The sequence below is a fragment of the Lynx canadensis genome, chromosome E3 (assembly GCF_007474595.2).
Source record: "Lynx canadensis isolate LIC74 chromosome E3, mLynCan4.pri.v2, whole genome shotgun sequence".
NCBI classification, from domain to species: Eukaryota; Metazoa; Chordata; class Mammalia; order Carnivora; family Felidae; genus Lynx; species Lynx canadensis.
In genome coordinates, this window is record NC_044318.1 from 30712530 (window position 1) to 30734593 (window position 22064).

The 22064-nt window shown below is 51.3% G+C and overlaps 1 protein-coding gene across 1 annotated transcript; it reads left to right on the forward strand.

Moving 5' to 3' along the window:
- Positions 1-86: 86 nt before the first annotated feature.
- On the forward strand, positions 87-20060 carry RFC2 (replication factor C subunit 2). The gene is made up of 11 exons (XM_030300782.1): positions 87-217; positions 3675-3744; positions 6137-6178; positions 6474-6580; positions 11444-11545; positions 12671-12771; positions 13980-14137; positions 14421-14486; positions 15822-15902; positions 17666-17779; positions 19665-20060. Exons 1-11 carry the CDS (start codon positions 111-113, stop codon positions 19773-19775), a joined length of 1059 nt encoding a protein of 352 aa, XP_030156642.1. The 5' UTR covers positions 87-110; the 3' UTR covers positions 19776-20060.
- Positions 20061-22064: the final 2004 nt, after the last annotated feature.

Below are 22064 nucleotides of genomic sequence, written 5' to 3' on the forward strand. Positions count from 1 at the left end.
ATGGGCCCAAGTCTTCCGCCGCCGACCGGCGTCCCCCGTGTGCTCGGGGCGGGGCTTGCGTGATGGCGTCACAGGGCGGGGCTTCGGGCGCGGGAAGAGGCGGCGGGAGAATGGAGGTGCGGGAGAGCGGCGGTGGCGCAGGAGAGCTGGGGGCCCAGGACCCTGTTCCCGCCTCCGGCAAGACCGCGGGCAGCGCGAGCCACTACGAGCTGCCGTGGTGAGGACCTAGGCCATAAATGATGGGTGCTCTGGACGTGTGGGTGGGCGAGTGGGCGGGCCGCGTCCCGTGGGGAATCCAGGGGCTGGAGCTTGTTCCAGGGGCTCCTTAGCGGAGCAGGAGGTCCCGGGACGGCGTCGAGTACATTAGTATTTGGAGAGGGCGAGGGATGCGCTTCGTTGACCCCACCTAGCTCAAGAGTGGCCGGTCTGAAGTCTGGGGGGGGGGGAGGGGTCCTCGGTCAGAACCGAGACCTGTGATCACAGACTGTGTTAATAGCCGCCTCCTGTGACCACCCACTCAGTCGCTGTGCCTGGGGCGACTCTGACGTCGGGGAGCGTTGGTTGCAGATTCGGAACTCGGGGTTGCGTGCACAAGGTGCATCCTGGGTAGCTAAGAGGAGCTGGTGACATGGGAAGCCACCTCACGGGCACAGGTGTGGTATGGATGATCCGCTCCGGTCCCACTCCCTATGCGCGTGGTAATGGCTTTACTCTCTCGCCTGTGTGTGTGCCCATCCTTCCAGACCACTCCTCTTGACCATAGCAGGCACCTAAATGGAGTGCAGTACAGCCCACGGGGCTATCCACAGCTGCACTGTCCAGTCCCCCAGCCGCTAGCCACTTGAGTCTATGGAGTGCACTGGAAATGAGGCTAGTCCCAATTGAGATGGGCTCTAAGTGTACAAAATACACTGGATTTCCAGGACTTAGTATTTAAAAAATCTCATTAGTAATTGTTACATTAACTACATGTTGAAATAATACTCTTTCGGATATATTAGGTCCAATAAATTATTTAAAAAAAATTTTTTAATGTTTATTTTTGAGAGAGACAGAGCACAAGTACGTAAGGGGAAGAGAGAGGGAAACACAATCCAAAGCAGGCTCCAGGCTCCGAGCTGTCAGCACAGCCCCGGACGCGGGGCTTGAATCCTAGAACTGTGAGATCACGACCTGAGCCGAAGTCAGATGTTTAACTGACTGAGCCACCCAGGTGCCCCAGGTTCAATAAATTACTAGTAAAATTAACTTTACCCGTTTTCTTTTTATCTTTAAAACAAATTTTTTTTTTTGAAATTGAGACAGAGGTAGTGTGGGGGAGAGGGGCAGAGTTAGAGAAGGAATCCCAAGCAGGCTCCACTCAGCACGGTGCCCAATGCAGGGCTCAACACAGGGCTCCATCCCACGACCCTAGGACCACGACCTGAGCTGAAATGGAGTCACATGGCGAACCAACTGAGCCCCCCGGGCGCCCCTTTTTACCTTTTTTAAGGTGGTTGCGAAAGTGTAAAATTACATATGTGGCTTAAGTTACATTTTTTTTTTAATTTTTTTTTTTAACATTTATTTATTTTTGAGACAGAGAGAGACAGAGCATGAACGGGGGAGGGGCAGAGAGAGAGGGAGACACAGAATCGGAAGCAGGCTCCAGGCTCTGGGCCATCAGCCCAGAGCCTGATGCGGGGCTCGAACTCACAGACCGCAAGATCGTGACCTGAGCTGAAGGTGGACGCTCAACCGACTGAGCCACCCAGGCGCCCCTTAAGTTACATTTTTTATGCACAACACTGGATGCTTACTTCATTATACAAAACACACGACTGTCATGAGCTTCCACTGGATAGGGAAAGAATAGAGAATCGACAAGTAGACATGTATATTTGCTGATGACAGGTGGCATGGGGTAAGTGGGTCTGGTGGTCAGGGAAGGCCTTTGATGAGCTATTTCAGCAAAGGCTGGAATTCAGGGAGTAAGCCATGTGGCAATGTGGAGAAAGCTTTCAGGCAGGGGGAGCCCCTCTGAAGGCCCTGAAGAAGGAACATGTTTGCCTTGTTCAAAGTCTAGCTTAAATTTCAGCACCTACATTCCTCGGTGGTGATTCCCTTCCTCTGGGCTTCCACAGCCCTTGTATTTTTTTTTTTTTTTTAATGTTTTACTTATTTTTGAGAGAGCGCAAGCAGGGGAAGGGCAGAGAGAGAGGGGGACGGAGGATCCGAAGGGGGCTCTGTGCTGACAGCAGCGAGCCTGATGCAGGGCTTGAACTCACGAACCTCGAGATCATGATCTGAGCTAAAGTCAGACGCTCAATCGACTGAGCCACCCAGGCACCCCAGCCCTTGGTTTATATAACCAGTTTAGCACCGTAGTGGGATTTGTTAAGCTCTGTATGCTTGCTAATAGGAAAGGCCTTTAGAGCAAGAACAATGTCTCGCTCGTTCCTATACCTTCCACTTTGCGGCCCTTAACATCTCAAACCCCTGGGACGCCTGGGTGGCTCAGTCGTGAGATCAGGCCCCTAGTTGGGCTCTGCACTGACAGCGTGGGGCCTGCTTGGGATTCTGTCTCTCTGCCCCTGCCCCACGCACACACCGCTTTCTCTCCCTCAAAATAAATAAATAACTGAAAAAAAAATAAAAGACACCTGGAAAGGGCTGAGTAGGAACAAGAAATGAGTAGGAACAAGAAATGAGTTGGAACAAGCATGCTCCAACGGCTGGTCTTGGAGGAGAGCTCTTTATTGACTGTACTATGTGTCAAACAAGCTTCTTTGCATGAGGCTGCTTCTGGAGGGGATGCCGGCCGAGGGTAAATCAGAGAGTAAAATAAAGGGCAGAGGAAGTACTAATGGTCACATCATTGCAAATCCACTCCCACTTCTGTTCTCAGAGCTCGAGAAGGTCATCTTCTTGTGACATAGCTTGCTTACTAATTTAAAAGGAGAGAAGCATCGCTCTGAGTAAGCCACTAGCCTGTCCGCACAGGATCACAGGGCCGGCCTGTGGAGTCTGTCTAGCCAGCCCTGCGGTGCACCTGGCGCAAGTCTGCAGAAAGTGGCAGGTGAGGGACGAGAAGGGGGCTTGGTTGCGCCCGGGTCCGTCAGATCAGGTGTCGGCGCCTCATGTTCTGAGACTCTGTTGTGACGGGCCGACTGTGCCGCTGCACAGTGTCACGTTGTTCCAGATGGCCCGCGCTGGCCCTTCTCCAGCAACAACAGGTGTTCCTCTGCTGCGGAGGGTTTGAAGCCTTCGGCGCACAAATCTTAGGCGCTTAACCTTTCAAATGGCACTGAGATGCCTCTTGAAATTTAAAACCTGCAGCGTTTCCTATATTTAAATTGAATGTATGTAGCCTTCTTTTTTTTTTTTTTAACATTTTATTTATTTTTGAGACAGGGAGAGACAGAGCATGAACAGGGGAGGGTCAGAGAGAGGGAGACACAGAATCTGAAACAGGCTCCAGGCTCCGAGCGGTCAGCACAGAGCCCGACACGGGGCTCGAACTCATGGACCGTGAGATCATGACCTGAGCCGAAGTCGGCCGCTTAACCGGCTGAGCCACCCAGGCGCCCCTATGTAGCCTTCTGACAGGGCTCTCGGGATTGCCCTCTAGTGCTTTCTTTTGGGCCTTCTGAAAATAGTCCTGTCAAGATCTTTATGTGTTTTCTTAAAAACAGGGTTGAAAAATACAGGCCAGTGAAGTTGAGTGAAATTGTCGGCAATGAAGACACTGTGAGCAGGCTGGAGGTGAGTAATTTTTTTTGTTTTGTTTTTGAGCTGATCTTAAGTCACATTCTTGTGGCTTTGACAAGCTCAAGGCATTTGCAGGAAGACGGCGGAGATAGTGAGGGGCGGGGCGAGCCTGGAATCCAGAAGAATTAAGGGATGGAGAGAGTCTGGAGAAGACTAGAAGCCATAGTGGATAACTTCACATGTTTAAAGGGCTGGCTAATTGGAGGGGGTTTCCCTGACTTGTTCTGTGTTGTTCTAGAGCAGGGATGGCAAACTTTTTCTGTAAAGACCTACTAGTCAATAGCTTAGGCTTTGCAAACCATGTAAGGTCTTTGTCCATATTCTTGATTTTTAATTTTTAAATTTTTTGTTTGTTATTTTTTATTTAAAATTTTTTTTTTCATTTTTAATGTTTATTTTCCAGAGAGAGAGAGACAGAGAGTGTGCAAGCGGGGGAGGGGCAGAGAGACAGAGACACAGAATCCAAAGCAGGTTCCAGGCCGTGAGCTGTCAGCACAGAGCCCCACGCGGGGCTCGAACTCACAAGCTGTGAGATCATGACCTGAGCCGAAGTCAGATGCTTAACTGACTGAGCCACCCAGACTCCCCTAAAATTTTTTTAGTGTTTATTCTTTTTGAGAGAGAGAGAGAGAGAGAGAGCGCGCGCGCGTGCAAGTGGGGAAGGGGCAGAGAGAGAGAATCCCAAGCAAGCTCCTTGCTGTCAGCACAGAGCCTGACGTGGGGCTCGATCCCATGAGCTGTGAGATCATGACCTGAGCCGAGATCAAGAGTCAGACGCCTAACCGGCTGAGCCACCCAGGCACCCCGATATTCTTAATTTTTTAAAACGATCCTTTAAACATGTAGAAACTGTTCTTAGCTAGGGGGCTTATAAAAACAGGTCTTAGGCTGGATGGCCCCCACCTCCCCCCAACACCTCTTTACAGTAGTTTGTCAACCCCTTCCTAGAGGGACTAAGTGACAGGACAGCCGGCTTCAGGACGACAGGAATAGGAACAAGGAGAAATGTTCACCGCAGAGCAAGCTTTGAAATCCTAGTTCTAGAGGTCTTCAGGCGGAATCTAGAAGCCCAGCCGTTTGAGACCTGACAGAGACAATCTCTGCAGTAACTGGGACTTCGACTTCAACAGCTACCGAGATATTTATTTCTTTTACACCTTTACTCATTTTACAGATATTTGAGTATCTTTCGTGGGCCAGATATGGTCCAGTGTTAGGAGCTGTTGATAGAAGGGTCAACAAAATAGACATGACCCCCTGCCCGTGTGGGATTTAGTCTCACAGGGGCTGAAATCAACAGGTACTGTGATGAGCAGTCTGCCAGAGGAGGTACAGGCTGCCGTGGAAGCAATCAGGGAACAAACCTGCTCACAGTATCTTAATTCTCAAATGGAACAAGGGACGGCAAAGATAGGTATGTGAGAGTTAGCCAGACATGGGGAGCGGGGGGCGGAGCTAGGGAAGGCAGCAGGAATGGCATGTGCAAAGGCCCAGAGGTGAGAGGGCCTAGTTTGCTCTGGGGGAGGGGCGGGGATGCCATCTGAGTGGAACACACAGAACAGTGCTTTCCAGACATTAATGGGTGTAGGAATTGCCTACAATTAATTAATTAATGGGTGTAGGAATTGGTAGAAATGCAGATCTGATCCAGTAGGTCTGGAGTGGGGCCAGGGAATCTGCATTTCTGACAGGCTCCCGGAGGATGCCGACGCTGCTGGTCCTTGGAGCCCACAGGGTAACAAGGCTGTAGAGCGTGTGTATCGGGAGGTATGAGAAATGAGCTGGTGAGGTGAGCACGGCCTCATGAGCCCTGTGGAAGAGTTTGGGCTTCACAGGGAGGGCGGCAAGGAGTCCTCCAAGGGCATCAGTCAGGTGCAAAGGTTTTAATGGATGTGCATTCTAGAATATTGGGAAATTGGTTGTGGTTGCAGTAGGGGAAATGCATGGGAGTGGGGCGGGATTAAAGACCAGCTAGCGACCAGTTAAAAGCGATCCAGGAGAGAGGTCATAGACAAAGGAAGTGGCAGTGTGGCTGAAGAGAAGGAAATGGACTTGAGATAAAGGAAAAAGGATGGCCAGGCCTCTGTAATTGAGGCACTATGTGGGGCAGGGGGTGTAGGGGAGGCCCAGTCCAGGATAGCCATGACCTCCCGGTTCCCGGCATGGGCAATAGGATTGACGGTCCACACAAGGGGAAGCCTGAGTGGGGTTTCAGGTGTGAGGGGGAATGAGGACTTCGGTTCGGAATATGCAGAGGTGAGAGCTCCGTGGGGCATCCGCGTGGAGAAACTGGTGGCCGTGCTAGTCCACGGGCCTGTGTGGCTGCGGACGCTTGGTGCCTCAGGTCTGCAGATGAGTCAGTTCTGATGCACATTTCTTTCTTCAGGTCTTTGCAAGAGAAGGGAACGTGCCCAACATTATCATCGCTGTAAGTACCTGGTCCCGGCCCTCCCTGTTGGACGTCTTAGAGTCTCGCTTTCCCTCCAAGAGCCTAAGTGCGCAGAGCTTCCTGGTCAGAGAGGCCCATGGCCACCGAAGCCCTGGCCCTTCCTCTTGGCAGGGAAGCGTTCCGCTCCAGGTGGTCAGGAGGCCTGTGGGTTGGTGGCCGTATTGATGTGGGGTGGGGGTTTGAGGGGGAGGCGAGCGCAACAGCGGGGAACAGTAACTCGAGAGCTGAGGCGAGTTCATTCTGTCGGCCTGAAGCCCCCTCGATCTCCTCCTAGGGCCCCCCAGGAACGGGCAAAACTACGAGCATCCTGTGTTTGGCACGCGCCCTGCTGGGCCCAGCATTCAAGGACGCCGTCTTGGAGCTCAACGCCTCAAACGACAGGTACACCTGGGAGTTAGGACCCCCTGAAGGGTGACGAGTGTTTGAGGTTGAGTTGCCATAGAAACCACCTTTCTGCAGTTCTGTGTTGTACCTGGAGTTTGTCTCGCCAGCTCTGTGTTTTCCTTTGATCCTCCCCCGTGAACAATAATGAGAGTCTCTAGCCCGTAGACGTGGCATCATAAGCACTTGAACTGCTCATCTACTTTTTTTTTTTTTTATGTTTTTATTTTTGAGAAAGGGGGAGAGTACGAGCAGGGGAGGGGTGGGGGGGGGTGGGGACAGAGGATCCAAAGGAGGCTCCACACTGACAGCAGAGAGCTTGATGCGGGGCTCAAACTCATGAGATCATGACCTGAGCTGAAGTCGGACACTCAACTGACTGAACCACCCAGGCAGTGCCACTTTGTGTTTTTTTTAATGAAAGTTTTGTTTTTTTTAAATGTTTTTAGTGTTTATTTTTGAGAGACAGAGATAGAGCACAAGTGGGAGAGGAGTAGAGAGAGAGAGAGAGAGAGAGACAGAATCTGAAGCAGGCTCTGGGCTTTGAGCTGTCAGCACAGAGCCCGATGTGGGGCTCGAGCCCACGAACCACGAGATCATGACCTGAGCCAAAGTCGGACACTTAACCAATGGAGCCATCCAGGTGCCCCTTTTTTTAATGAAAGTTTTAGAAGTTATTTGTATTTTCTTATTATTTATTTATTTATATTATGCTTATTATTTTGAGAGAGACAGAGCACAAGCGGAGGAGGGGCAGAGAGAGGGAGACACAGAATCCAAAGCAGGCTTCAGGCTCTGAGCTGTCAGCACAGAGCCTGACGCAAGGCTCGAACTCACGAACTGCAGGATCATGACCTGAGCCGAAGTCGGATACCTAACTGACTGAGCCACCCAGGTGCCCCTGTTTGTTTATTTTTGAGAAAGAGAGTGAGCCAGGAAAGGGTGTAGAGAGAGAGGGACAGAGGATGCAAAGTGGGCTCTTCACTGACAGCACAGAGCCCGGTGCCGGGCACGAACTCACGAACCAAGAGATCATGACCTGGGCTGAAGTTGGACGCTTGACCGACTGAGCCACCCAGGCGCCCCTAAAAATTATTTTTAATTTTTGTGGTAAAATACACATAACCATAAAATGTGTCATCTTAAAAAATTGTTTTTAAGATTTTATTTTATTTTTCTTTTTTTTTTTTTTTTTTTTTTAATTTTTTTTTTTCAACGTTTATTTATTTTTGGGACAGAGAGAGACAGAGCATGAACGGGGGAGGGGCAGAGAGAGAGGGAGACACAGAATCGGAAACAGGCTCCAGGCTCCGAGCCATCAGCCCAGAGCCCGACGCGGGGCTCGAACTCACGGACCGCGAGATCGTGACCTGGCTGAAGTCGGATGCTTAACCGACTGCGCCACCCAGGCGCCCCCTTTATTTTATTTTTCTAAGTAATCTCCACACTCCACGTGGGGCTTGAAGTCACAACCCCCAGATCGAGAATCACACGCTCTACCGCCTGAGCCAGCTGGACGCCCCCCATCTTCAGAATTTCCAAGAGCACAGTTCAGCAGCGTTAAGTACGTTCACGCTGTTGTGCAGCCATCCCCACAACTCAGTTCCCTGCAGAACCGAGAGTGGATACCCATTCAACAACGACTGTCCATTTCCTTCTCCCCCAGCCCTGGGCAGCCACGTTTCTACCTTCTGTTTCGACGACCTTGACTCCTCTAGGGACCTCTCGGAGGTGGAATCCTCTAGCACTTGTCTCTTCCTAACGGGCCTGTGTCGCTCAGCATAATGGCCTCGGGGCTCTTCCGTGTTAGGACAGGTGTCAGAATACCCTTCCTTTTTACCACCGAGTAGTATCCCCCTGCGAGGACGGACCGCCACATTTTGCTTATCCTTTCCTCTGGTTCGGCCCCCTGCGTCGCTTCCATCTTGTGGCCGCTGTGAACATGGGTGTACCAACAGCTCTTTGAGACCCTGCCTCAGTTATTTTGGATATATGCTCAGAAATGGACTCACTGGATGATTTTCGGCCACTCAGTTTAGCTTTTGTAGGAACCGCCACACTGTCTTTCCACGGTGGCTGTGCCACTTTGCACTCCTATCAACAGCGCCCTGTTCCCCGACATCTTCACCAACGCTTGTTATTTTCTGTTTTCGTTGGTGATGGTAGTCATCCTGATGGGTGTGAGGTGCTGTTTGCTTTTTTTTTTTTTTTAAGTTTATTTATTTTTGAGACACGGAGAGACAGTGCGTGAGTGGGGGAGGGGCCGAGAGAGGGAGACACAGAATCCGAAGCAGGCTCCAGGCTCCGAGCTGTCAGCACAGGGCCCGACGCAGGGCTCGAACCCACGAACTGCGAGATCACGACCTGAGCCGAAGTCGGAAGCTTAACCGACTGAGCCACTCAGGCGTCCCCTGTGCTGTTTTTACTCTTTAGATGAAAATAGTAGAGGATTATGAAATGAGGAACCGTTGAATAAAAATGTCTGTCTTTGGTTATTCCTTGAGGCATGGTTCTCAGCTCTTTATTTATTTTTTAATTTTATTTAAAAAAATTTTTTTAATGTTTTATTTATTTTTGAGACAGAGAGAGACAGAGCATGAACGGGGGAGGGTCAGAGAGAGAGGGAGACACAGAATCTGAAGCAGGCTCCAGGCTCTGAGCCGTCAGCCCAGAGCCCGACGCGGGGCTCGAACTCACGGACCGTGAGATCATGACCTGAGCCGAAGTCGGACGCTTAACCGACTGAGCCACCCAGGCACCCCTAATTTTTTTTTTTTTTAACGTTTATTTATTTTTGAGACAGAGAGAGACAAAGCATGAACAGGGGAGGGTCAGAGAGAGGGAGACACAGAATCTGAAACAGGCTCCAGGTTCTGAGCTGTCAGCACAGACCCCGACACGGGGCTCGAACTCACAGACCGCGACATCATGACGTGAGCCGAAGTCGGCCGCCCAACTGACTGAGCCACCCAGGCGCCCCGGTTCTCAGCTCTTTAATATTTTCCTGTGGGTCTTTTTTTTTGTAAATGTTTATTTATTTATTTTGAGAGAGAGAGAGAGAGAGAGAGAGCAAGTATGAGCATGACTGGGGGAGGGGCAGAGAGAGAGGGAGACAGGATTTGAAGCGGGTTTTGCACTGACAGCAGAGAGCCCGATACAGGGCTCGAACTCACGGACCATGAGATCATGACCTGAACTGAAGTTGGACGCTTAACTGACTGAACCACCCAGGCACCCCTATACTTTGCTGGTTTCAAAGATCCAAACATCCCTGAAACAGGCAATGCCCTTCAAATATGGCTAACCGCTCATCCGTTGTCGCAAATGGCCCTGGGATTGATCCATTTTGTAAATACCGAGTCCGGATGTCAGATACAAGTAGGTTCTAGCCTAATGTCACTTCTTGTTCTACTCACACTTGATTCATCAGACTCACTACTTTTGAAAACTCTGGTGGCTTATCATCTTGAGAAAATGGCCCATAATTATAAAATAGTTCCAACTTTAGATTTATTAACACCAATTCGAACAATCAGTACAAGGATTGTTTTTTTTTTCCATCTGTTTTTTTCCGGTCCCCTTCGTATACAACACCTACCTTCAGCTCTTGACCCCCGTAAACTACCCCGTACATGCTGGTGGGCACACATCATGGGAGATGAGAGAATATTGTCACGTGACCTTTTAGCAAACCGGGATGGTCAGGTTCTTGTCACAAGATCCCGGGGAATGAAGTCCTTCCTGTCGAATGACTAACTGGATGGAAATATATTTTATTTTTTGTCCTCGGAACTACACTGTGCATTCCTTGATGCCGAAGTTTGAGAAAATTCACCGACGATGCTGGCATCGTGGGGGTGGTCTGACTGTGGTCAGCCTCACCGTCCTCATTAGCATCTGGGTGCTGTTCTTTGTCTCTCTGTGGTCATTTTCTGATTTATCTGATAATGTGGAATGCCCTCCTGTCGTCTGTTTTCTCGTTGACGTTGTAGGTGGAAAATGAAGCGTTTTGAGTTTTCAGCTGCAGTCGATGAATGCTTTAAAAACAACAAAGAGGGTGTATTTGAACTTCTTTTGTACCTTCTGGAAAGGGAGTGCAGTGCCCCCAGGGACACAAAACACTGGAGGGTAGGGCGGTAGTGACTGTTTTTCACACGACTGACCAATGGCACCAGTGTAGGCAAGTGCAGCAGCCTTGCGTTTTCTTAAGACAATCCCCTTTTTAGCATCATTGGGAATAACTGATAAGTAACGATGAAATAGTTACTAGGATGATGACACTGCCAGTTAGTCTGAAGATACAGAGTTTCAAGAATAAGGTCGCGTAGGGGCGCCTGGGTGGCTCAGTCAGTTAAGCGTCCGACTTCAGCTCAGGTCACGATCTCGCGGTCCGTGAGTTCGAGCCCGGCGTCGGGCTCTGGGCTGATGGCTCAGAGCCTGGAGCCTGCTTCCGATTCTGTGTCTCCCTCTCTCTCTGACCCTCCCCCGTTCATGCTCTGTCTCTCTCTGTCTCAAAAATAAATAAACTTAAGGGAAAAAAAAATTTTTTTTTAAAAAAAGAATAAGGTCGCTTAGACCCATGATGGACCCCAGATTATAAAAGAGTCCGTTGGACTCCTAGGGTAATTGCAAGATAAAATGAGTTTCATCCCAGCAAAAGAAGTAAGTAAATTCGGTTTTTGGGAGACCTCCAAGAAAGAATAAAAGTAACGAACTGTTGATCCTTATAAAAAGTTCGAATTGCCCCAAAACCCTAGAAACGAAAGTCGTTTCCATGGTGGCGTTCCGGGGGTTGGAAGTCCCTATGAAGGCACTTGGACTTGTCTCAGAAGGTGACGGTACCGTTCTGCCTTGTTGTTTCAGGGGCATTGATGTCGTGAGGAACAAAATCAAAATGTTTGCCCAGCAGAAAGTCACCCTCCCCAAGGGGCGGCACAAGATCATGATCCTCGATGAAGCAGACAGGTAGAGTGCTTTGCCAAGTATACACATTGACCTTGACTTCTCAGTCCCCTGTCGGACTTAATATGAAGTCGGGAGGGAAAACTCTCACCTTGGCGCTTTTGGGGCAGACTGGCTTATCGCATCTTCGGAAAGCGATTTTGTAGTGGCCTGAGCCTTAAACCTTATCTTTATTAAGTAACTTACAAACATTCATCTAAGACATAAGTCAGTTAATGTGTTCGTTCCAACATCACTTACGTGAATAATTTAAATGACGCGTTTTTTTCATTGTGGTGAAATACACATAAAGTTTACCATTTTAACCGTTTTCAAGCATCCACTTCAGTGGTATTTAATCGCCCTAACCCTCTGAGGTGGGTCATATCATTATCTCCTTATAGGTGACTTTGAGGCTTACGTAGGATTTTTCCCCCTAGTGCGTTTTATTTATTTATTTATTTATTTATTTATTTATTTATTTATTTATTTTTTATTTATTTAAAAAAGATTCTGAGTGTAGTTGACACAGTATTACATTAGTTTCAGGTGCACAACATAGGGATTCAACATCTATACATCACGCTGTGCCCATCACAAGTGTGGCTACCGTCTGTCATTGTGCGACACTATTATATCACTATGTTTCCCTATGCGGTGCCTTTGAAAATTTTTTTCATGTTTATTTATTTTGAGAAAAAGAGAGCAGGGGAAGGGCAGAGAGAGGAAGAGAGAGAATCTCAAGGAGGCTCCTCACCATCTGCGCAGAGCCCGACTCAGGGCTCAATCTAACCAATCGTGAGATCGTGACGTGAGCGGAAATCAAGAGTCGGATACTTAACCAACTAAGCCATCCAGACGCGCCTATGCTGTACCTTTAATACCTGTGACTTACTCGTTCCGTAACTGCAAGGCTGTGTTTCCCTTCACCCCATTTTGCCCTTCCCCGCCCCGGCTCAGGTAGTTTGCCTAAGATCCCATAGCGGTGAGTGTCTCACCTCCCTGCCTGTGTGAGACCCGCGTGGATCCCAGAGAAAAGCTGAGCGTGCTCAGTCTGGAGATCACGGCTCCCAGGGTCTCTGGGGAGGGTTCTGTGTCCAGTGGGCCCTGGGTCCCAGTGGCGAGCTGCCCCTGTGTTTTCCTTCTCAGTATGACCGATGGAGCCCAGCAAGCCTTGAGGAGAACCATGGAAATCTACTCCAAAACGACTCGCTTCGCTCTTGCTTGTAACGCTTCGGATAAAATCATAGGTGAGGGTCAGCTCTGCGTGGCATAAGGTCCACACGTGGCGCTCACGTTGGCTCTTTAGCAACAGAACAGCAGGGGCTTTTTGATTGCCTGCGGTGGTGGGCTGAGCACTACAGAATCAGCTTTTTCATTTAATCTTCTGTAATTTGATGTGAAGGTATTATCAGCTCCACATTAGAGGTGAGAACACCGGAGCTCAGAGAGGTCGGGTCGTTTGCCCAAAGTCACACAGCAGGCGGAGGAGCTGGGACTGGAATCCCAGGCCCATGCGACTCTTGCACCATCGCAGGCACACGCGACATTTTGATCTGTACGTAGCGCCACGGTCCCTGCCTTGCTCCAGACGTGCTCCTGCACTTTCTGCCTGCTCTGAGCGCTTGGCACGGTCTCAGTCTGCACGTGGGGCTTTGTCATTACCAGGAACTGCCCCCTCTGTGGAAGCTTACCCGTTAGTCTGCTCTGACCCCGAGGTCTGTCTGCTTCCTCACTCACAAATCAAGAGTCCACACTCAGCCCGACCAAACCACCCCTACTGATTGCTTTTAAATGTGAACTCATCGGAACTTAGTGCTCTTCTTATCGGTGCTGATAAGCCAAATACGTAACTAAGGTTATGTTATGGAGCTTCCTGATTCCAGAGAAGTTGAAATGGACTGACTCTTAGGACTCCCAGGATTTTTGAATGCACATAAAAACTCACAGGAGTGCATTCCTTGAAAGCGTGTGTGAGCACGGGACAGACAGGGAGACCCGAATGGGGCTTGGGGATGGTAGAGAAGCTGCTGTCATAGTCTAAATGTAGGGTGAGGGGCAGCTTCTGGAATTCTGCATCTGTCTGTCTAGCGGTTCTCTGCCCTGGCTGTGGTCAGAATCTCCTGTGGAGCCCTTACAGAAACCACAAGATGTCCCGTGCTCACCCTGGACTGGCTGGGCGGTGACACCCAGCACTGACTCACCAGCAGGCTGTGGCATGTGGGTGTCTCTATCCTGGAGGGGCTTTTTCCCCTTCTGGAAGCTGCCTGGGGCAGTGCTGGGGAGAGGCCTCTCTTGTTGCCGCTTCTTGGTTGATCCTTTGAAACTTGGCCCTCATTTCCGAGCGGAGAGAGCACAGGCTGGGGAGGGAGCGCGGTGCCGGCGTGGCTGATGCTGATGCACGCACAGTGCCACCAGGCCACCCTCTGGGGACAGCCTCACCCTCCTGTCCCTTCAGAGCCCATTCAGTCCCGCTGCGCAGTCCTGCGCTACACAAAGCTGAGCGACGCCCAGGTCCTGGCCCGGCTGATGACCGTGCTGGAGCAGGAGAAGGTGCAGTACACAGACGACGGCCTGGAAGCCATTATCTTCACCGCCCAGGGAGACATGAGGCAGGTGCGTGTCGCTGCGGCCACCTCCTGGGCTCGTGCCCCGGGTGGCAGGGGGAAGCAGCGAGTGGCCACTATGCAGACAGGGCACAGCCCCGGGGCGGGGAAGCACCTCATGCCACCGCCATCGGGGCCTGGGGCTGATGGAGGGCAGACTTGTGGGGGAGGTGCTGCTCCCACGCTGGGTGAGGGGGTGGTGGGAGGAGCCCGGGAGGGGGAGGGGGAGGAGCCCAGGAGGGGAGGGGCAGGACCGCAAATCTCCCTCCACGTGTGCGCTTGTTCCTCCACAGGCGCTCAACAACTTGCAGTCGACTTTCTCGGGATTCGGCTTCATCAACAGCGAGAACGTGTTCAAGGTACGGGAGCCGGTGGGGCCCCCGGGGGTCCTGCACCTCGGTGTTGCCACCGCCGGCTGTGCTGGGGCCCCTGCTCCAGGTGTCCGCGTGCGCTCGCCCCGCACAGACTCCGGAGGGTGTCGGGCGCGCCCCCGCACGTGGGGAGGTGGCCTTGGTCGCTCACCCACCCCCAGGGTCACCACCCCCAGGGTCCTCATGTGGCCCTGCTCGCAGAGGTTCTCAGTATCTGGTGGCCGAGGACGCAGGCTTCCGCTGCACGCCCCTAGATCACATGATCCCGCTGCTGGAGGGCGAACGCTGAGCCCCTGCCCCCCCCCCCCCCCCCCCCACCTCTTCCGCACCCACCCAGCCCAGGGACAAAGATTCCTGCTCTCCCACATTGGCAAAGGGTTTTCCTCCTGGGAATACTTTTGAAAACTGGCCAGTGCATCCTGACAACTCAGGGTCTGCGTGGACCCCTTTGAAACTTGGAGACCAGCTTCCCCCTTATTTGGGGGTAAAGGCTGGGTAGAGCTCCCCATGTATTCAGACCTTAGCAAGTCTGGGGGTAAAAAGAGCCGCGTTGAAAGCCTGTTTAGCCCCTGGTGGCGAATGTGTTTTCGAGGACACTCTGGGAACTTGCTTAGTCTCCTCTAGATAGTTCAGGCCCCGGGTCATCTGGGAGCAGACCTTCAAGGGCTCAGGAAAGCACGATTTCTGAGGGAAGTTAACTGAGCTGGGAAGACAAATCCCAGGGTGGCGTGGGGCATCAGAGCGGAGGGCAGAAGGCTTTTCATTGGAAGTTGTACATGTGGATCCTGAGCTGGAGGGTGGAGTGGGGTCTCCAGGCCAGTGGAGGCAGGGGCAGGGGGGCGGCCCCAGGCTCAGCGACACCCGCGCACCACCTGCAGGCTCTGAAGTGAGGGACCCTCTCCGGGGAATCCGGTTCCTATTCCAGGTAGGAGGTCGGCCCAGGAGAGCTCCCGGTTCTTAAGTGGATTCTGAGCGGCTCTGGGCAGGCCCTCCCGGGACCTTGTGACCTAAGGTGTGTGGCCGATGGCTTCCAATAAGACAGAAGATTCCGTCAGCCCCTGTTCGCTCAGCTTGTGCCTGGGGAATCTGTAACCACGTGTCAGAAGCTCTTCCTCACTGGGGAGGGGAACACCATATTCTGTCTGGTGACTCATCTGGTGGTGAGAGGGACGTTTCCAAACCTGGTCGTGTTTGCCGGAGAATTCGAGGGGGAAAGCAGCTGAGAGGTTGCTTACACCAGTGGCCCCCCAGTTGGTCTGTCGGGGCTCCTCCCCAGATGGGCCCCCTCAGCCCCTGACAGGCCTTCCTTTCCGGTTTGCTCAGGTCTGCGACGAGCCCCACCCCTTGCTGGTGAAGGAGATGATCCAGCACTGTGTGAACGCCAACATCGACGAAGCGTACAAGGTTGGCCTTGCACCTGCGTCCCTGACACGGGGGGAGCCTCTCTGTACTAGGGACTTCACAAGCGTCGTTCCACTGAATTCTTTTTTTTTTTTTTTTTTTTTTTTTGAGAGAGGGTGTGAGTGAGTGAGAGGCAGAGAGAGAGAAAAGCGGGGCTCACCTTAAGGGGGCCTCCTGCTCACCCAAAATGGGGCTTGAACCCACAAACCAGGAGATGATGACCTGAGCTGAAGGCAGATGCTTAACCGACTGAGCCACCCAGGCGCCCCCTCCACGTAATTCTTAGAACAAGGCTAGGAGTTGGGTACGCGTCAGAGGGGAAAACTGATTGCGGGAGACTGAATTTCTCGCTCTAAATCCCACCGCTGACAAGCACTCAACCTGCGATTCAGAATCACACACACTTGTACTATAATTACATCCCCTACGAGGGGACTTTGTTGACCCAAGACCAGCCCAACTCCTTACGTGTCAGTGACACCATCTGTCTGCGGAGGGAGACTTCATCCTCTGGCCCTGCCTGAAGAGTGTGGGGATGGCTCACTGGGACCCAGTGGCCCCTGGTCGTCCAGGAGAGGCAGGACCGGGGACTTCTAGACTCATTATGGAGTCCAGTCCCAAGTGCAGATTCCAGGGGGCATCTTCAGGGTGCCGGTGACCCTCAGGTCCACCAGGGCGGCAGTGGTACGATTTAAGTCCATTGACCCGATTCTGGGAGGTCCCCCACACCCGGCTGCCAGCAAACTAGGCCAGAGGTGGACTGGGTTTAGGGGCCAGACGTAACGCAAACCCGAAGGGGAGACCTGGGCAGAGACCCCAACACACAGCCTTTATAAAGGCAGCCTTCAGATTTATGAACACACAGCTTCCTTACCCCCTGCGTCCGTCCCAGGATGCCACCAGAGAACAGCTGAGCCCGGACCCCACAGTCTGGGTGGGCCGGGTGGGGTTGGAACTGGGGCCTGGGGTTGTGAGGGCAGGAGGTGGAGAGAACTCGGCTCCAGTGGGGGTTTGTTCGAGACTCGACTTGCAGGGGGAGCACCTCGTGACCTGCAGCTCCGGAGGGCACAGCAGACAGACGGTTCTGCCTCTTACCCCAGGACTCGCTGGGATGATTCATACGGCTTTTTCGGAGCCTTGGATAAAAATACTACGTGGCTGTTGTAGTAGACCACGCAATGCTTTTTCAAACGTTTGTGATGTTGGGGTGCCTGCCTGGCTCCGTCGATAGAGCGTGCGACTCTTTTTTTTTTTTAATTTTTTTTTTTTTTCAACGTTTTTATTTATCTTTGGGACAGACAGAGACAGAGCATGAACGGGGGAGGGGCAGAGAGAGAGGGAGACACAGAATCGGAAACAGGCTCCAGGCTCTGAGCCATCAGCCCAGAGCCCGACGCGGGGCTTGAACTCACGGACCGTGAGATCGTGACCTGGCTGAAGTCGGACGCTTAACCGACTGCGCCACCCAGGCGCCCCGCGACTCTTAATCTTAGGGTGCCGAGTTCAGGCCCCACATGGGCATGGAGCCTACTGTAAATAAATAAACAATAAAACATTTGTGATATTCTCTCTGCTTGTTGGGAAACTCATGACCCCCCAGGCGATCTGGAGGGTCTGCCCACCGGCCGTTCCCCTGGATCGCTGGGTTGCCCAAGATGATCCGTCCACTCCCTGCGGTGTGACGGACCCAAGACTGGTGTGGCTTCAACTTCTTGTCGTCCCCCCGCCCTAGTACCCTTGTCACCACCTCGTCTCTTCCTGTTTAGATTCTCGCTCACCTGTGGCATCTTGGCTATTCACCGGAAGACATCATTGGCAACATTTTTCGAGTGTGTAAAACCTTCCAGATGGCAGAATACTTGAAACTGGAGTTCATCAAGGTCAGTGAGAGTACAGCAATGCCCCCCTCTCTCCCAGGGAATGCGGGCCACGTCGTGGGCTCTCCGTTTTGCTCACGGGCCTGGCCCCTGGAAGGCACACAGCGAGTATCTTGACCACAGCAGAGGCCGGCGGCTCATCGGCTGGGGGCCGGGAGATGATTGAAACCTGTCCCGCCGGTCAGCGACCTCGGGTTCCTTAGGGTGGCTCTTCATTAGTGATTGATTTGTTCATTTACCCTTAAGGTCGGGTTAATTGAGGTACAGTTTACATGGAGTACAATCAACCTCTTGGGTGCCTTCTGTTGACAAAACTGCTGTCTCATAAACGCCATAGCTTTATGATTCCCCACTCCCCAAATATATGTGCCCCTCTGTAGTCAGCTCCTCCCCCAACATCCAGAAGCCATTGATCTGCTTTCTGTTTGCAGGGACAGAATTTTCCAGAATGTCCTATAAATGGAATCAAGTAGAAGGGAGCCTTTTTTTTTTTTTTTTTTTTTTTTTTTTTAAGGAAGAGAGTGAGCAGGGAGAGAGCAGACGGGGAAAGAGAGAGAGAGAGAAAGAGAGAGAGAATCCCAGATAGGCTCCACACTCATTGCAGAGCCCAATGCGGGACTCGATCCCAAGACCCTGGGATCATGACCTGAGTCAGACACTCAACCGACTAAACCACCCCTGCCCCTCCCCGCTTTACCTATGTATCTTTTTTTTTAAATCTTTTTGTTGTTTTGTTTTTGGGAAGCCTTTGAGTCTGGCTTCTTCTGCTTCGCTTAACGCATTTAGGATTTGTTCACGCTGTCGCGGTGGGTCCTTCCTTTTACTGCCAAGTGCGTTCCACGGTACGGATGAAGCACGTTTGCGTGTTCGCCAGTTGGAGGACGTTTGGGTGTCCGGGTTATGGGGACTCCACATAAGGCCACCGTAAACATTTGTGTGCGTGAATGTGTGTGAATGTGAACGTAAGTTTTTACTTCTCTGGGGTCACTTCCCAGGAGGTGAGGTTGCTGGCTGTAACGGGAAGGGTATGTTGAATTTTTCAAGAAACTGCCAAGCCGATTTCCGAAGCGGCTGTGGTATTTTGCATTTCTGCCAGCAGCGGGAGTGTTCCAGATGATCCACGGCCTGGCCGGCACTTGGAATGTTTGGTTGATTTTTTTTTTGGTTGATTTTTTTTTTAAAGCCATTCTAACAGATGCGTAGTAGTATCTGGTCGTAGCTTTATGTGCATTTCCCGGTAACCGAGGATGTCGAGCTCTCTTCCCTGTGTTGATTTGCCTCCCACAATCCTTAGCAAAGCAAAGTTCAACTGGGTTGTTTTCTTGTTCTTGAGCTTTGAGAGTTACTTATATATTCTGGCTGCAAGTTCTTTATCAGGTATGTGTTTTACAAATATTTTAATATTTTTTCCAAGCCTGTTTTTTTTTTTTTTCTCTTTAAGAGTATCTTACAGGGGCGCCTGGGTGGCTCAGTTGGTTGGGCAACCAACGTCACTCAGGTCATGATCTCACAGATCGTGAGTTCGAGCCCCACGTCGGGCTCTGTGCGGACAGCTCAGAGCCTGGAGCCTGCTTCGGATTCTGTGTCTCCCTGTGTCTCTGCCCCTCCCCTGTTCACGTTCTGTCTCTCTCCTTCAAGAGTAAATAAACCTTTAAAAAAATTTTTTTAGTTAAAAAAAAAAAGTATCTTACAAGGAAATATCTCAACATCCTCTTAGAAAAAAATAAACTGAGCTTTAAACGTAACCTGTTATGACTTAGAGTTTATTTCCCAGCTGGAGTGTGAGTTCATTGCATCGAGTTTAAGTAAACTATTAGTTCAAGTTAAAAATAAAGCATAAAGTGCTCCCTCATGTATTAACCAGATTTACGTTTGCTTTGTTTTTCAGGAAATTGGATACACTCACATGAAAATTGCAGAAGGTGTGAACTCCCTTCTGCAGATGGCAGGGCTCCTGGCCAGGCTGTGTCAGAAGACAATGGCCCCGGTGGCCAGTTAGGGGACAAGAGTCCTCCTCATCCGTCCGTGAGACCCAGTAGTCAGCACCTTCTGATCTGGACAAAATGCTGCCTTAGATCAGCATGGGGACACACCTTCCTCTCACACAGTCGTGGCCTTCACCTTCATGCAGCTTCCACGATAGTTTGCGCTCAGCCTCAGACTCACAGATGTGGTGACAGGATGGAAAGGCCCCAGAGAACCTCCGGGGCATGGCACCCGATCTGGGCACGTGTGGCATTTCAGCTAATAAAAAAGCTGTCCAGGGGCACCTGGGTGACTCATTGGGTTGAGCGTCTGACTCTTGATCTCGGCTCAGTTCATGATCTCAAGGTTCATGAGATCAAGCCCCGCGTTGGGCTCTGTGCTGACGGCACAGGCTGCTTTGGATTCTCTCTCTTTCTCTGTCCCCCTCTCCTGCTCGTGCTCTCTCTCTCTCTCAAAATAAATAAGCATTAAAAAAATACAGTTTTATCAGCAGTAAGGTGGCACCACAAGGCCAGGAGGAAAACCGGCTTCCTGTCTCTGCTCCTAGCATCCTACAAGTAGAAAAGGTGATTTAGGAAGAGACCGACCAAGCTGATCTCAGTTCTTGTGGAAGCCTGCTGCGATTTACTACGGAGACAGACCTCTCAGAACAGCCTGGGGCAGCGGGCCCTTCGGCAGGATGGGCAGCGATCACGGGACGGTGTTACTGGGTATCCTGTGTGTGCATGCTGCCATAGAATTCCCCAGGGAATTTTATAATAATTTGCATGACTGTTCCCACCCCCCCCCCAGGTACTATTTTTTTCAAATTGTAAAAAATCTCAATTGTACGTAAGTGGAAAGAATGATGCAGTGAACTTCCCATATCCACCACCCATCTTAACAGTTTTACCAACATACGGCCATTCTTGTGTCCTCTTGTGTTCCCACCACCCTCCCCATTCCGGTGGTTGAAGCAAATCCCTGATGTCCTGTTACAGGGGTTGGGGGTGACTCAGCTCCTGTGATTGGTGGTCTTGTGTGAAAGCTTCCATTGAGAACAGTTGTGTGTTGGGGTGCCTGGATGGCTTGGTTGATTAAGCATCCGACTTAAACTTTTAACTTAAAAAAAATTTTTTTTTTTAATGTTTATTTACTTTTGAGAGAGAGAGCGTGTGAGCCGGGGAGGGGCAGAGAGAGAGGGAGCCACAGATTCCGAAGCAGGCTCCAGGCTCCGAGCTGTCAGCACAGAGCCTGACACGGGGCTCAAACCCATGAACTGTGAGATCATGATCTGAGCCGAAGTCAGACGCTTAACTGACTAAGCCATCTGGGCACCCCAAACTTAACTTTTTTCAATGTTTTACTTATTTTTCAGAGGGAGAGTATGTGAGCAGGGGAGGGGCAGAGAGAGAGGGAGACACAGAATCCGAATCAGGCTCCAGACTCCGAGCTGTCAGCACAGAGCGCGACACGGGGCTCGAACCCATGAAGTGTGAGATCATGACCTGAGCCAAAGTTGGACGTAAATTTTTTTTTTTTTTTTTTTAAGAAAAAGAAAACAGCTGTGTGCCATGCTGCCTCCTGCCCTGTGGGCTCGAGGACAGAGGGTCCCAGCAGCTTGCCTCCTGTGTCCCCACTGCCGCAGAAACACAGATGGTGCTGGAACAGCTAGGCAAGCCCATGAGCCTTTCTTTAAATCCTCTCCCGGCCCAGGGTTGGCCACAGCAGCTCTAGAGCTCCCTTCCACTCTGCCATTCCTCCCAGGCAGGTTTGTCACCTGCCCGGGCCACAGTGTTGAATGGGACACTGAACTGACACAGGGAAGGCTCCCACGTAACTGGCTGTTTGGGTTAGGGCTCCAATTAGGGGAGAAAAAGAATTAAGGTCCTCAAAACCTGCAAGGTGAGGTTTTAGAAAAACATAGTTTCTCCATCTTATTTTTCACCTGGAGCTTCCATGGTCCCTGTGAGGTTTGGGGGGAGGCCCAGGGTCCAGAGGGTTCCCCACACCCAGTAACCGTGGAGCCCGGAGCCCCCGCCGCACCCCACTCCGTCTGAGCCTGTGAGATCGGGACTCCTGGGTGGGAAGTAACAAGTGGCCAACGATTGTTGTCATTTTTCCTTCTCGTTTCCCAACCTGTGGCACTAACTTATGGAAAGAGGACTGACCCTGTGACCAGGTCCCTGTCCCCAGCACACCCTCTCTCTCTCCATCCCCCGACCTTGGCCTGGGGTGGGGCAAGGCCCCTTTCCATGAAGCAAGACTTTCATTCCCTTAGAAGGTTTTTGCATGAAGCAGAGAAAGCAGACATGAGAATTGC